General features: G+C 39.5%; 1 protein-coding gene across 1 annotated transcript in view; it reads right to left on the reverse strand.

The window, feature by feature from the left end:
• Nucleotides 1-1,622: 1,622 nt before the first annotated feature.
• tshr (thyroid stimulating hormone receptor) overlaps nt 1,623-13,263 on the reverse strand; it is a 32,559-nt gene continuing 20,918 nt past the window's right edge. The window contains exons 7-10 of the mRNA XM_088089432.1: nt 12,231-12,299; nt 9,308-9,385; nt 5,503-5,691; nt 1,623-4,090 (exon numbers count right to left, since the gene is read on the reverse strand). Coding sequence (XP_087945558.1) covers nt 2,635-4,090; nt 5,503-5,691; nt 9,308-9,385; nt 12,231-12,299 — 1,792 coding nt within the window. The 3' untranslated portion in view covers nt 1,623-2,634. The remainder of the gene's footprint in view (nt 4,091-5,502; nt 5,692-9,307; nt 9,386-12,230; nt 12,300-13,263) is intronic.

A 13,263-nucleotide genomic window follows, 5' to 3' on the forward strand; every position in this document is an offset into this window, starting at 1 on the left:
CAAACTATGGTGCGTGTACCAGCAGTGGTACGTGAACTCCCTCAAGTGGTCAGCAGATGAATCTCCAAAATATTTTCTAAAGCAAATTAATTAATTATAAATGTATAATGCAAATTAAATACCCCCCAAAAATAAGGACGTGGCGCATCAGGTCATGGATGTAGATTGTTCTCGTGTATGTGATGAATTATTTGGTGAAAGCAGAAATTATAAAACTCTTGTTATACATTTTTTGGTCGATGCTTAGAGCCACTTTCAGAACAGCGAGGGGAGAAATGTTTTCACTCTGCGGTTCACTCCAGCGGTCATTCAAGAGTCTGTGTGAGAGAGAAACTTGACTCTTCAAGAGGACCGTGCTCGTCTACTGGCCCGTGGAATAACGTTAGGAATGACGTCATAAATTTAGGGATTTTATGTTCCCAGGAACAAGAGCTGGAGGGATGCTTGAAGTCCGTGACCTTCTGCGAGTGACCGAGGCTTCTCTAAAGCTCCTGATAGAAAACGTGTCTGCTCAGTCCTTCTCAGGACTCTTTCTCACTGTATTTGAGTTCAGCAACATAATCTGGTGTTAGCGAGGCGCATCGTCCCTGCTTATTTGAGGAACGGCTCGGCGATGGGTTTGTTTGAAATACCCGCAGAGGAATGATCAGGCGGGCCTGAGAGCCAGCTAGGTGAAGAATGTCAAAATAAATCCAGTCCAAGTTTCGATTAATTCATTCGGCCCTTTCTGTTCGTTGATTTCTTTCTGATTTTCTGTATGATGGCGGCTTTGAGAAAACACTTCATGAGTTCTAAGTGGAGTTTTAGAGGGCAGGTATGTCACCACCCCGAGGCTCTTCGCGCTCGCCCACGTCAGTGTGCGGTGATTTTGATTTTGATCAAACCTGACGCGCACACACTCCGCACAGTACGGGCTAACATTAGCTGGCAGTGGAGGGGAGGAGGCCCCTCACAAACGCAGCCAGGCACATCATGCTCCAGCTCCCTGTGCTTAGCGTTTGAAGGGTCCGCGCTGGATTGTTGTTAATGGGTGATTGGAGGAGATGGACGCGGAGCTGTGGAAAACATTCGGCTGAAAATGATGTCCTGTTAGTCTGTGAGGAATTTGCATCGTGAGTCGAGTCTGGAACGCAGCGAGCAGATGCCACTCTTAATTTTTTTCAACTTTAAAAACCAGAAATCCTTCCAGTTTTGCGGTTTTAAACCAGTGATATAGAGTTGGGCATGTTGTGCTGTATATTTTCCATAGTGAAACAAACTGTCCAGCACTCTGGATTTGCAAGAAACATGAAAAAAAGGCCTGAAATAATCCCTTTTTCCTGGAAAAGTCCCTCCTGTTCATCTTTATATTTCCTTTAAAAAATGTCACCCAGCAGATGAAATGCTAACCAGATGTTAAGCTGTCATTGGCAGAGTGTCCTTTAACTCATAATGGCTCAATATCGCAGCAGTTAACGGCGGCGCAGCTCGCACGTGTCTCAGCTGTATTTGCTTTAAGCTCTCACGGCGAAGGCGAAGCTATCTCTGCTGATTGTATAAGTCACTCGTTTCCGTAAGAGGATGGAAAAATATCACGATCATGCTAAAAAAACAACCATGACATTCCAGAGGAGAGACGAGGCTTCAGCGGCATATATTTGTGATTATCATACCTGTGTGTAATTTGTAGAAAATTGCTAATAATCAAAATGTGTCTCGCGTTTACTTTTGTAATTGGATCACATGCTCTCGGGAGACGAGGACATACCTCTGCAGAGTGTTTTTGCTGGATCAGAGTGAAGAAAGCGAAAGTGATTACATTAAAAAACACAATAACTCAAATATTTTATGAAGTGATATATCAATTTGGTGCAGATATAAGTCACATAAAAGCACAATATCAGAGTCCACCTGCACTGTAAAAACACTTTTCTGCATCCCAGTCAAGTATAAAACTATAACTATTCGTATTGACTTTTCTGATAACAGACAAATCAACACCAAAAATGCGTCCTGTTTTCATCAATAAATCAGCACACAGTAATGAGTATTTACATTATATACAGACGTATTGATAAAACAATAAAATATGCAGTGTTTTTACATTTTCACTAAGTTTCCACTGTGAACGGCACTGAGCCTGCAGGCTGTCCTTGAACACAATAACCACGTATGAACAGAGCGCCTCAGAAAGGTCGTCTTATCACAGGAAAATTAAAAAAAACATGTTATATTTACTTGTATATCAATGCCAGACTGTGCATAGAGAATCTGAAGTTAAACTCTAAACTAAATTAAAGACACAGAGGGAAACTAATATTCATAGTTACATAGTTTTGTTTGTATCTTTGCCTTTTTTTCCCTTCAAATAATCTCCGTTCCTTTCTGGCCTGTCCCTTTGAATACAAAGGACTATAAGTGAGATGAAGTCGGGCTCATGTTTCAGTGACACTTGATATTCTCCAACAACTGGAACCGTAAAATCATCACAGCCCAAATTGTGAAAACAGCTGAAGTTGGCCTGAAAACTGAAGCAGATACAGAATACCGGAGCTTTCTGTTAAATATCCAAACAGATCTGTCCACAAACACTTCAAGGCCTCTCCTCTCCCACCTGAGCCTCTCTAGCTTTACGACCTCGAGCTGGCGTTTGGCTCACGTGTTCAGGCTCTGGCTCTCTTCAGGGCTCGTCTGCTGGCAGACGGCTTGGTGGTAGGTATGTCCGGAGCACTTCTTCAGGTGGATGGGTACGTCCTCATGTCCTCCGCTTCCACCTTTTCTAACTTTATCCTTGTCCCTGCGGACCTGAGACGTCCCGCTGCTGCCTTTTGACGAGACGGTCTGGCCTCTGAACAGCTGTGCTCGCTGCTGACAAAGGCCCACCTTACTGAGGAGGATGAAAACGTCCCCCCTGAACGCTTTGGTGAAGATGGCGTAGAGGAACGGGTTGGCGCAGGAGTTTAATGGGTAGAAGAGCACCAGTAAAATCTTGGAGTTTGAGACGGTGATGAGCGGCCGGTCCAGCACGGCTGACATGGCGTAAAAAGAGATCGGCGCCATACACAAGAAGTCGGTAAAGATGAGGACCGCCATGCGCTTGGCGATGTTGGTGTCCTTGGATCCGGAGCGGTAGTGAGGGTTGTGCACGGCGCAGTAGATCTTGAAGTAGCAAGCACAGATAACAAGAAACGCCAAGATGTTTAGGACCAGAACTGACAAGATGTAGACCTGAGCCACAGTGGACTGGGTGTCCATCGGGAGACAGATGCTGACCTTCTGGTAGCTGCTCACCCCGACCAGAGGGAGTAGGGCCAGCAGGAGGCAGAAGATCCATCCGCCGAGCATCACGGCGGCCGCGTGGTGCAGACGCAGCTTACGATCCAGGCGCATCGCAAAAGTTATGGCGTACCACCTCTCCAGAGTGATCACCGTCAAAGTGTAGACGGACAGCTCGCTGGCAAAGACCGTAAAAAACCCTGCGAGCCCACAGCCGGGGCCCGTCTGCCAGTCTATGGCGTGGTTGTAGTACTCGGCTCGTGTGTGGAGGTCCACAGAGGCGATGAGCAGCAGGTAAATCCCCATGCACAGGTCCGCAAATGCCAGGTGACACATGAGGAAGCGGGAGACGGACAGCTTGTAGTGGCTGGTGAGCAGCACCAGGAGCACCACCACGTTTCCTAAAACAGCCAACAGACTCACAAACCACACAGACACTCGCAGGAAGCCAAAACCCATTATGTCCTCACAGGGATTGAACTCATCGGGCACTGGTGCACACGCCACCTCCTCCCCCTCCTCGCACACCACATAATCGTACCGACTCTCAAAGTCTTGGCTGGTGTCCTCCTGGGGGTTCTTGAGGGTCTCGCCAAAACCCACATCCTCGTCTGGCTGGCCCCCGAAGTAGGCGTGGTAGTGGAGGCTGCCGTGGTAGTCGCCTCTCCTCCAGTCCTGCCGGGACTCTCTGTGGCTCCCGTCGTTTGGCTCCTGGTCTGGGACCGTTTCCATCACACTGTCGCCTTGGAGGGAGGGCATGCCGAGGGGCCCCACGGAGCGCTTGTGATGCTGGTCGTAGAAAGCAGTCAGGTTACAGATGATGTACTCCCAAAAACTGAAAAACACACGAATAAATCTAAGAGTGATTCCATAAAGTACAACTCGATTCCAAAAACGTTGAGACTTAATCAAACAAAATGCAATGATTAGCAAATCTTTTTTTTTTACCTATATTCAATTGAATACAGGACAAATAGGGTCGCAAATTTCCTTAATCGATTATCGGTAAAATTAACAATTGATTAACCCATTAATCATTATTTGAAAAAAAAAACCATTTTAATGGTAAACTTTATTTGTATAGCATCTTTCATACAAAAAATGTGCTTTACAACAAAAAATGGCACGCACCAAATGCTATGGAAAGACAAAAGATGTTAAAACATAATAAAACAAAAGAAAATACAGAATGCGTCTTCACATGTATAAAATCCACTTGATAATACTCGTAAAAGTAAGATAAAAAATAAGGATAAAAATAGAAAGCACAGAATGCAAAACATAAAACCCACTGAGTTATTATTAATTAAAAAAAGGCTAAAAACGGAGCGTATTAAATGCAAACAATTAAGGAAAATAAAACAAGCGGTGCAGCAGTGCGTAACTGCGAAGCAAAATGCAAAGCAGTTCGGCGCTAGTTAAAGGCCAAAGTGAAGCGATAAATTACACTGCCTATAGTTCTGCAAATTTTTTTTGAATCACTTGAAAAAAAAAAACTCATTCAAGCATAAAAACTTCTTTGCGATAAATGGAATTTTTTTTCAAAAGTGATGCGTTTCCATTAGGCGTATTTTATATTTTTAATTTCAATTTGCACAAATTCAGGTTTCATGGAAACCGCATACTGAGACAGTTCGTGCACGCGTTCCAACAGTGTGGCTTCGTAGTCAAAGAGTGCAGGAACGAGACTGACCTGCCTGCATTCGTGGTTCGAGTTTAGAAGTTTTGTGAGCATCAAAGATCTACTCTTTCTGATATATTCAATTCAAAATAGGTCAAAAAAGATTTGCAAATTATTGCATTTTGTTTGTCTTTGCATATTAAGCAGCTTTTTTTGGAAATGAGGTTGCAATACTGTAGTCCTAAAAGGAAAAAATGTAAAAATACACACGCACCGAGTGTCAAATCAGATCAAATAATTTAAACATCCAGTTGAAGAAAAGTGATTCCTGTTTTGAGAGTCATTATTAGTCTGGCTCAAACTTCTTCCTACAAAAACAGCAATGAGTGACACTAATTATGGCAGCACTTTCAGGACTTATAGGTAAACACGTCACAGAGTTGATTCAATCTTTGCCAAAATCCACACCATGCAAGTGCAGCTGCCCCGCTCGCTGCGGTCGATCGTCCAAACACGAAAAACACGAGAGCATTCACCTGGACGCTACTCTACAGGCACACTTCTCCACTTAACTTTTCGGACTCTTATAAGTACATTTGATAAATGGCGAATGAGAAACAGCTCACACTCGTTTCTTCTTGAGGTTCTTGAAGCCGCAGCAGTGACTGGGGTAGGTCAGGTTGGCGATGGTGAGGTGCTTGAAGGTTTTGATGGGCGGCAGCTTCTTGAGAGCCCAGGCGTCCCGCGCCTTCAGCTCCCGCAGAGAATCCATCCCCGAGGTCGGCAGGGACGTGATCCCCGTTTCAGACACGTCTCTTAAAGACAGAAAGGAAACAAAAGCATTTAGGAAGATTCGATGCATTAAGATAGATTTTTAGGGTTTTTTTGGCTCCTGTGATGATAGAATGGTGATAAGTGTACGGGCTGACAGTTACCTACATGCACAAGAACAATAATTCTTGTGACTTCCTCGCTGAATTTGCATGTGTTGCATGTGGATGCAGAAGGTGGCTTTTGGCGTCACACTAACACGCTGACGGTCACTGACCGAGTGTCACCATGTGACGACTTCAGGGCGAAAATGAGCTGGTGTAATAGGTGTTAGTATTAATTTCTTAAGATTATGCATCATCTGTATCTACCTCAGGTAAGCTCATACCTTTCTATAGCAAAGTCTTTGATTATGCAAGCTGTAGTGGACAGGTCGTGACCGTAGACACCATGTCTTTGGATACTTGAGCCTCAACAGTGGACAACACTTTCTACATCCATCTAAGGACTCTGACAGTTGACGTGTTGGTAACTGATAGTAACAATGTGTCACCGTGAGATGCATAAATACCAGGCCTGTCAGTCGATTAAAGTATTTAATTGTGATTAATTGCAAATTAAATCGCAAATTCGCACATTTTTTTATGTGTTCTAAAAGTAACTTAAAGGATTATTATTCAAGTTTTTGTACTCTTCATCAATATGGGAGTGGACAAATATGCTTACTTTATGCATTTATTATTATTGCAACAATCAATTTCGAGAATATTCTCCAGAAAAACCTTAAAGGTTCTGCATGCTCAAAAAATAAACCGAAAGAGAAACTTGAGCATATTTCTGTAGAGAAACTGTGACGGCTGGTTGGGTGTGTGTGTGTGTGTGTGTGTGTGTGTGTGTGTGTGTGACGCAGAGCACATACATGAACAGCAGCTGCCTGGTCGCTGCAGATGTGCAGCTGCACTGTCCTTTATGCTCCGTGTCCCGCTGTCTGCATCAGCTGTGTGTTTGGCCTGTAAGTGGCATTTTCGAGTAACGTGCTCTGATGGTAACTCACTTCACATCGACAGTAAATGTAAATAACTCTGGTCCTGTTGAGAAAACCTTCTGGAGGCTTTATAGCAGAACTTATTTAAAGAACACGCTCTTTATCCATTTCTGCACACAGAGGTTTGTTTCTGCTGCCGTTCACACCTTTTGTGTTGTATCGTTTCCTGATTTCAGAGGATCATAATTACAGAACGTGCGTGTGTTAATCGCACGGCAAAAAATTAGATTTGCGTTGATGTGTTAACTTTGACAGCCCTAATAAACACCACTGCAGTTCTGTTTCTTCTTTTTCAGTTTGTCTGCTTTGTGTCTCGTCACTGTCTGTACTGACCTGAGGGCTCGTACTCGTACTTGTATTCATACTTGTACTCGTATTCGTACTAAACGTTTCCTGATTGAAGCATCACCCAGTGTTTCGGTGCTGAATAAGAGTCGCAGAAAATCATCGTATTAGTAGGACAATGCAGTTTTCCCCGGATCTGTCAAAACTTAAAAAGCAAAGAAGCTACGTCCCTGATAATATTCATCTTTCTGTAAGAATGCACTTTCTGGAATAAATACTTTCTTTTGGCCATCTGAAAGAGCCCCCCAGTACCTTTTAAGACTCTTCATACTATCAGCGAACCTCCAGCGGACTCAGACATGATGCGAGCAGAGATCTCACAGATGGATAAAACAACACCCTCCATCTGTTTCCTACAGTGAGCTCCTCTCTCCTTCATCATCTTTAAACTATTACACGTGGTATTTCTCTCGCTCGGCCGTCGTGCCAAAGCCAGCTCAACCTCATCGGGACAAAGACGTGCAGGGGATCGACACTCTCACCAGCATCCCGTGTGATCGCGCTGTCAGGACATTCCTCCGGACGCAGCCCCCCTCACAGGGGCCAAGTGGAGGGCAAGAGCTCTTTTGCTTTCTTTAGTTTCCTAACCCATTAAATCTCAGAGTCATTGTATCTTCAGATTAATTCGATTAAAAAAGAGAAGCTCAAGCCAAAACATTTTGCCGTTAATATAATATTTGCTCAGAGCTCAGTTGTTCTTTTTTAGTCCCATTTGCTCTCCCCGCTTCTCTGCCCTCTGCTCTTTTTCCTCTCAGGGGACACATTGTGTAAGGCTTCAAAAAAAATAAAAATCTGCACAGACTCTGAGTGTCAGTCTGACTTCCCAGATGTTTGGCTCATGACCTCATGGAGGTGACCTCACTCAGGACATGTTCCTCAGTGGAACAGAGGAGGACGACCTGCGCACGAACCCCGTTTACCTAACCAGACACTTAATGTCTATGAATCAGAACCAAAACCGGAGAGCCGTGGTAAAAGGTTTTGGCGATCACCTTTAAAACAGGGACTTGGCTTTAAAAAAAAATCAAGGGAACGGCGAAAACGACGACAGTATCAGAGAAACGTCGGAAGTCTTTTCCTCCCACGCTCGCACACAATGTGTCTCAGGTTTCCCGCTCACAGCTGTGCAGCAATGAGTCTCAGTCTTTGATGGTCCGCTATCCATTTCACAGACACGTCTCATCCAGTCTGCACATTATGAACGAGGAAATTGTTAAAATCTACCTTGACATGGTGTGAATAATGAAATTACCAAACTAGGCCTATTATTTATTTACGTATACGCTTTCTGAAGGCTTTGCTGCGTATGAATTTTAAATATATTATTAACAAATTACCGTAAAACTTCAAATATAAGCCCCAATTAAATGCCCACTCCCTTACACTAGCCAGGTGTGGTGACACATTTTGACAAATAAAGGCCTGTCTCGGTTACCATGCCGTTCATTTTTATAGAATATTTTAGACGTATAAAATCAGGTTGTTTGCTACCTGCAGCTTAGATCAGGCCACATACAAATATTTATATATACAATTCAGTCATTCAGTTAATTTTACTGACACCATGAACACATAGAAGACGGTATCATCTGCATAACAAGAGACACACACACACAAAAGACATAATGTAGAAGTTTTTTGTTTTTTAAGCTAGGGAAAAATGTCTGTATATTTATAATTATCATAACTATTCATTTAAAATGATTTTACATTATTATTATTATAATTTTCTTGTACTTTTTACCTTTTTTGCTAACATAAAATCTGATAGCAACAAATAAAAAAACTAAACAAAAATAATATAAATATATATAAATAAATCATAAAAAATAATATAAAATAAATAGATAAATAAATAAATAAATAAATAATATAAATTAAATCACAAATCTGCAACTACTGAAAATAAGAATAACGACACAACAAAAGAATAAAAACATTAAAAATAATGACAATAAAAACAATAAATAAAGGTTATGTCTTTGAATAAGGACTACAGTACAGTAATCATATTATCTGTCACACACTTAAAAAGATCTATAGACACGGGCCTTTCTCATCTCAATACCTCTTGTAACTTGTTCCACATATTTATTTACTGATTTATTGAAATTTACCGAGCTCAGTGCTGATCTGAGGAGTTTGAAGGGATAAAAATTCCTGTGAGCGTGTGTGACGAGAGGAGGATTTAATGTTTAAAAGAGCAGTTAGGTCTGAGTGGTGCTTTAAAATAACTGATGAGTTGATAAGAGCGGCTAAGATGTACTTACAGAAGCATGGGGCCGCTGACGGAGCCTGCGAACGCTCTTTCATCCATCTTGGTGAGATATCTATTCCTGTGCAGGTCTCTGGACAGGAAAGCACAAATTTGAGTTTATTAGGACAAAAGTTATCCTTCACGTTTCAATCAGACTGACAGAGGCGCGGCGTGGCGTAATATTTCCCCGAGCCTCATCACCGCACATTTCTCTGTTTATTTTCTCTCCTTTCTGGAGGTGAAACATGACAGGAAAAAGGTCTCGCTCACTTTGTTGATTCAAATTAGACAGTAAAAGATGTGACGGCCTCAAATACACTGCACCCTCACTACACGTCTCCCCCGAATCCCTTAAATCTAATAAGGATAATAGACCTGTGAGGGGTGTGTTTGTCTTGGTCGAGCTGCGCTGGGATCAGTTCTCCCCTCAGAGCACATCGGCCGCCAACACAAACACCAGAGTGCAAAGACTCACCAGGAACAGACCAACGGCTTAATTAGGCTCTTAGAGGGACCTGGATGTGTGTAGGTGTTGTAAAAGACGAGAGGGGCCTTAAATTAATACCATTATACCTCATATCCTGAATGTGCCGGACTCTGAACCAGCGTGCGACAAGAAAAAAGAAAACACGTTTCCACAAAAGAGGAAAAGGAAGTGATGCTTACTCATTTTTGCAACTGATGCTATTGAATATATAGTGCAAAATTATTTCTTTAAGTCGGGAACAGATCTAGAGTCAAGCGTCATTGATTGTTTTTATTTTATTTTAATTTGTTTTATTTTATTTTATTTTGTTTTATTTTGTTTTGTTTTGTTTTGTTTATTTTATTTTTTAAAATTTTATTTTCATTGACAACCAGAAGATTTACCAAAAAAGACAGTTGCAAAAGTTTTGCTTTAAGCCTGTTTTGACGATAATAAATCACAACACAATTTAACGTGTAAAGGTAATAAATAAAAGTGTAGGCCAAAAGACTAGTTACCAGGTAAACAAGTGACAGCACACAATGATAGATGATTTAAAAAAAAAAGTATATTAGTAAAATAAACAAATAAATTTATTAATACTTAATAATAATAAATAACAATAATTACGAAGGAGAAGAAAAGGGAAAAAAAGAGGAGAGAAAACATCCTGATTCAAGTCCATTTCCATTTAACTCCTAGTCACAAGGATATTCAAAATTAAAAATAAAATTCCCACAAAGTCCCAAATAAAGAGAGAATAAATTAGTTGAATAAAATAACAGGAAAAGCTAAAAAAACAAAATGCACATTTACTTGTCACTTGTTATTTTGTTCACACAGAAAGGCTTTAAGATTTCATAAAAAACAGGAGGAATGTTCATTTTGAAGTTATGAACAGGTTTCTCTGGTTGAGTTTCACTGAGAGTTTGGGGGGGGGGGCTCTTAATGCAGACTTCCTGATACCCACTTTTGGAAACATATTTTCCCATGAGAACTCCAGCGCACTAATCAAGCGCTGGGCTCCGGCCCTTTTTCAGTACATATGAGACGGCCTGGAGGAGCCCAGCTGCTTTTGTAGTGCAATTTTGGGGAAAGAAATACGCATGCCAGATGTCAGAAAATGGTTTAATCCAGGCAAAATACTGAGAGATGTAAAACCTCTAAAACGACTGATTTTGGTGTCCCAGTGAAAGATTTTGTATCAGATTAAAAAAATGTGACTTTTAAAGGTTTTCTATGCAGGAATTCTCCATTTGTAAACATTATCTCTAAAAGTCTTAACTGTGTAAGTTTACATGCACGGTTTTTATAGTAAAAAGTACAAGAAAATTACCTAGAAATTAGTAAAATAAATAAAAATAAATAAACATTAAAAAAAGGAAATGACCCGGAAAAGTGCTCAAAATAATACTTTTGTAACATAATTTTAAGAATTCAACTATGATAATTTGCTATATATATTGTTTTTGCCTTGCGGTTAACAACAACAAAAAAAAATCAAGAAATTAGTTTAAAAAAAACAATAAAATTACCTGAAAATTAGTAAAAACAAAACAAACAAAAAAGAAAAACAAAGTAAAAAAAAAAAAGCAATGTTGCTTAAAATTTACAGTTATGTGACATAATTTTCAATATGCAATTACTACATTCCCAAGACATTTGTGTGTCTTTAAAATCATTTTATAAATTAACTAATTTCTTGCAGTTTGTGGAATTTCTTACCAGATTTTGTTGTTGCATTTTTCCCAGGTTTTTGAAAGAAATCTCATCAATTTTCTCAAGTTTTTAAAGGTTTAAAGACAAACTCTATAATTCGGCTTTTTCGAACATCATGTAAACGTGCTGACTGACAGCAGACTCAGTGAGGAGGGCCGGCTCCCTGTGTAGATCTGATGAGTTTATTAACCCTTTAAAACCTGAGCACATTGGCTCAGTTTCTTTCAAAAGCAGGAATTTAGGGCAATGAGCAACAGAAGAAGATATGACACAACAATTTGCTAGAAATTAGTAAAAAGTACAAGAAATTAAATAAATAAATAAGTAAAATAGGAAATAACTTGGAAAAAGTTTTTAAAATATAATAATTTTGTAACATAATTTTGAATATGTAATTGTGAAAATTTGTTATAATTTGTTTCTTTTTTTTTAAAAAAAAATTCCCTAGACATTTTCCCTGGCTTTTTCAAATTAATATTCTATATTTACTTTTTTTTTTTTTTGCAATTTTTTGTAACATTTCTTCCCAAGTTGCTAATTGCCTTTTCCCCCAAGTTTTTAAATAAAATCGCAGCGATTTGCTTGGGGTTCAAAGATTTAAATACTTTTTAAAGGTGTCTGGTTTCAAAGCGTTAAGTTAACAAATATAGTATTTTTTAGTTTCAGGCGATTATACACTGATTAAAACACACATACGAATGTTTTGTTCACGCTGCTCCTTTCAAAGAGGCCGCTGTGTAAAAATACCTACACTTGATCGAGCTTGGTCCCGTTGAAGGCGTGATGTTGGATTTCTCTGAAGCCGTTTCCGTACAGCATCCTGCAACACCCACAAAATAGCACTGATTAAAAACTTTGCCTCTTTAGGTTTAATCTGAATGAAAATCTGTTCCATGTGTCGATGTTTAGTTCGTCTCTGAGCAGCAGTGACAGCGATAAGTAGCACCTACTTATTTCACAGTCTACGGTGAGGTTTCATCTGCAATTTTGTGGTTTTTCGCCCGACGTTTTTCTGAATCGTGCTGTTTTGTGGATTAAAATTGCAATCCCTCTTCCCTCGCTCTCAGACCTCACCGCACACATGTGATTGCCTGTCGTAAGTGAGCATCTGTGGACTCGGTTTTTGCAATCTTTGAGAGATTGGAGTGAGTTCAGAGCGAATACATGTTTTTATAGTGAGGTAACTTTGGCCAATCTGCATGTCTTCTTGTGGCTATTTTAGGGTTTGGATTAGATTTGGGGATAAAAAAAACACCCACTGTGTATTTATTACAGTTTATATCTGGTTAATATTTCCCTCATGTGTTCTGTGTATAAGTGTACAACACAAATATACATGTAATTGCATTGGGTTTAACCCTTTAACAGTCACACTAAGAAACATTACTGTAGAATATGTATCAATTTATTAAGAAAATTTTTTTTCCTGGTATAAGGCATTGTAAAAACTACAAAATCCATTGTATAAAATTGGAAACTAAAAAAGTAAAATTATGGTCATAAAATGAACATATAAAAATAAACATGAAAAAATAAAAATGAATCTAATAAAAAAACTATTGAATTTATGGTTGTCAATGTTATGTGATAAAAATATGAAAATTAAATTAAATTAATAAAAGAAACAAAAAAATAAAATAAAAATGTTAAAATAAATATAATAAATAATAATGGATTTAGTAACATAATCTGATTAAAATGTATGGTTGGAAAAAACAAATAGTCAATTTAATATAAAAAAATTAAATTGGGTTTTTCCAACTTTTTATTAAGGCAATTTAACA

Source organism: Plectropomus leopardus, chromosome 16, assembly GCF_026936395.1.
Source record: "Plectropomus leopardus strain MGB_pleo_1.0 chromosome 16, ASM2693639v1, whole genome shotgun sequence".
NCBI lineage: Eukaryota > Metazoa > Chordata > Actinopteri > Perciformes > Serranidae > Plectropomus > Plectropomus leopardus.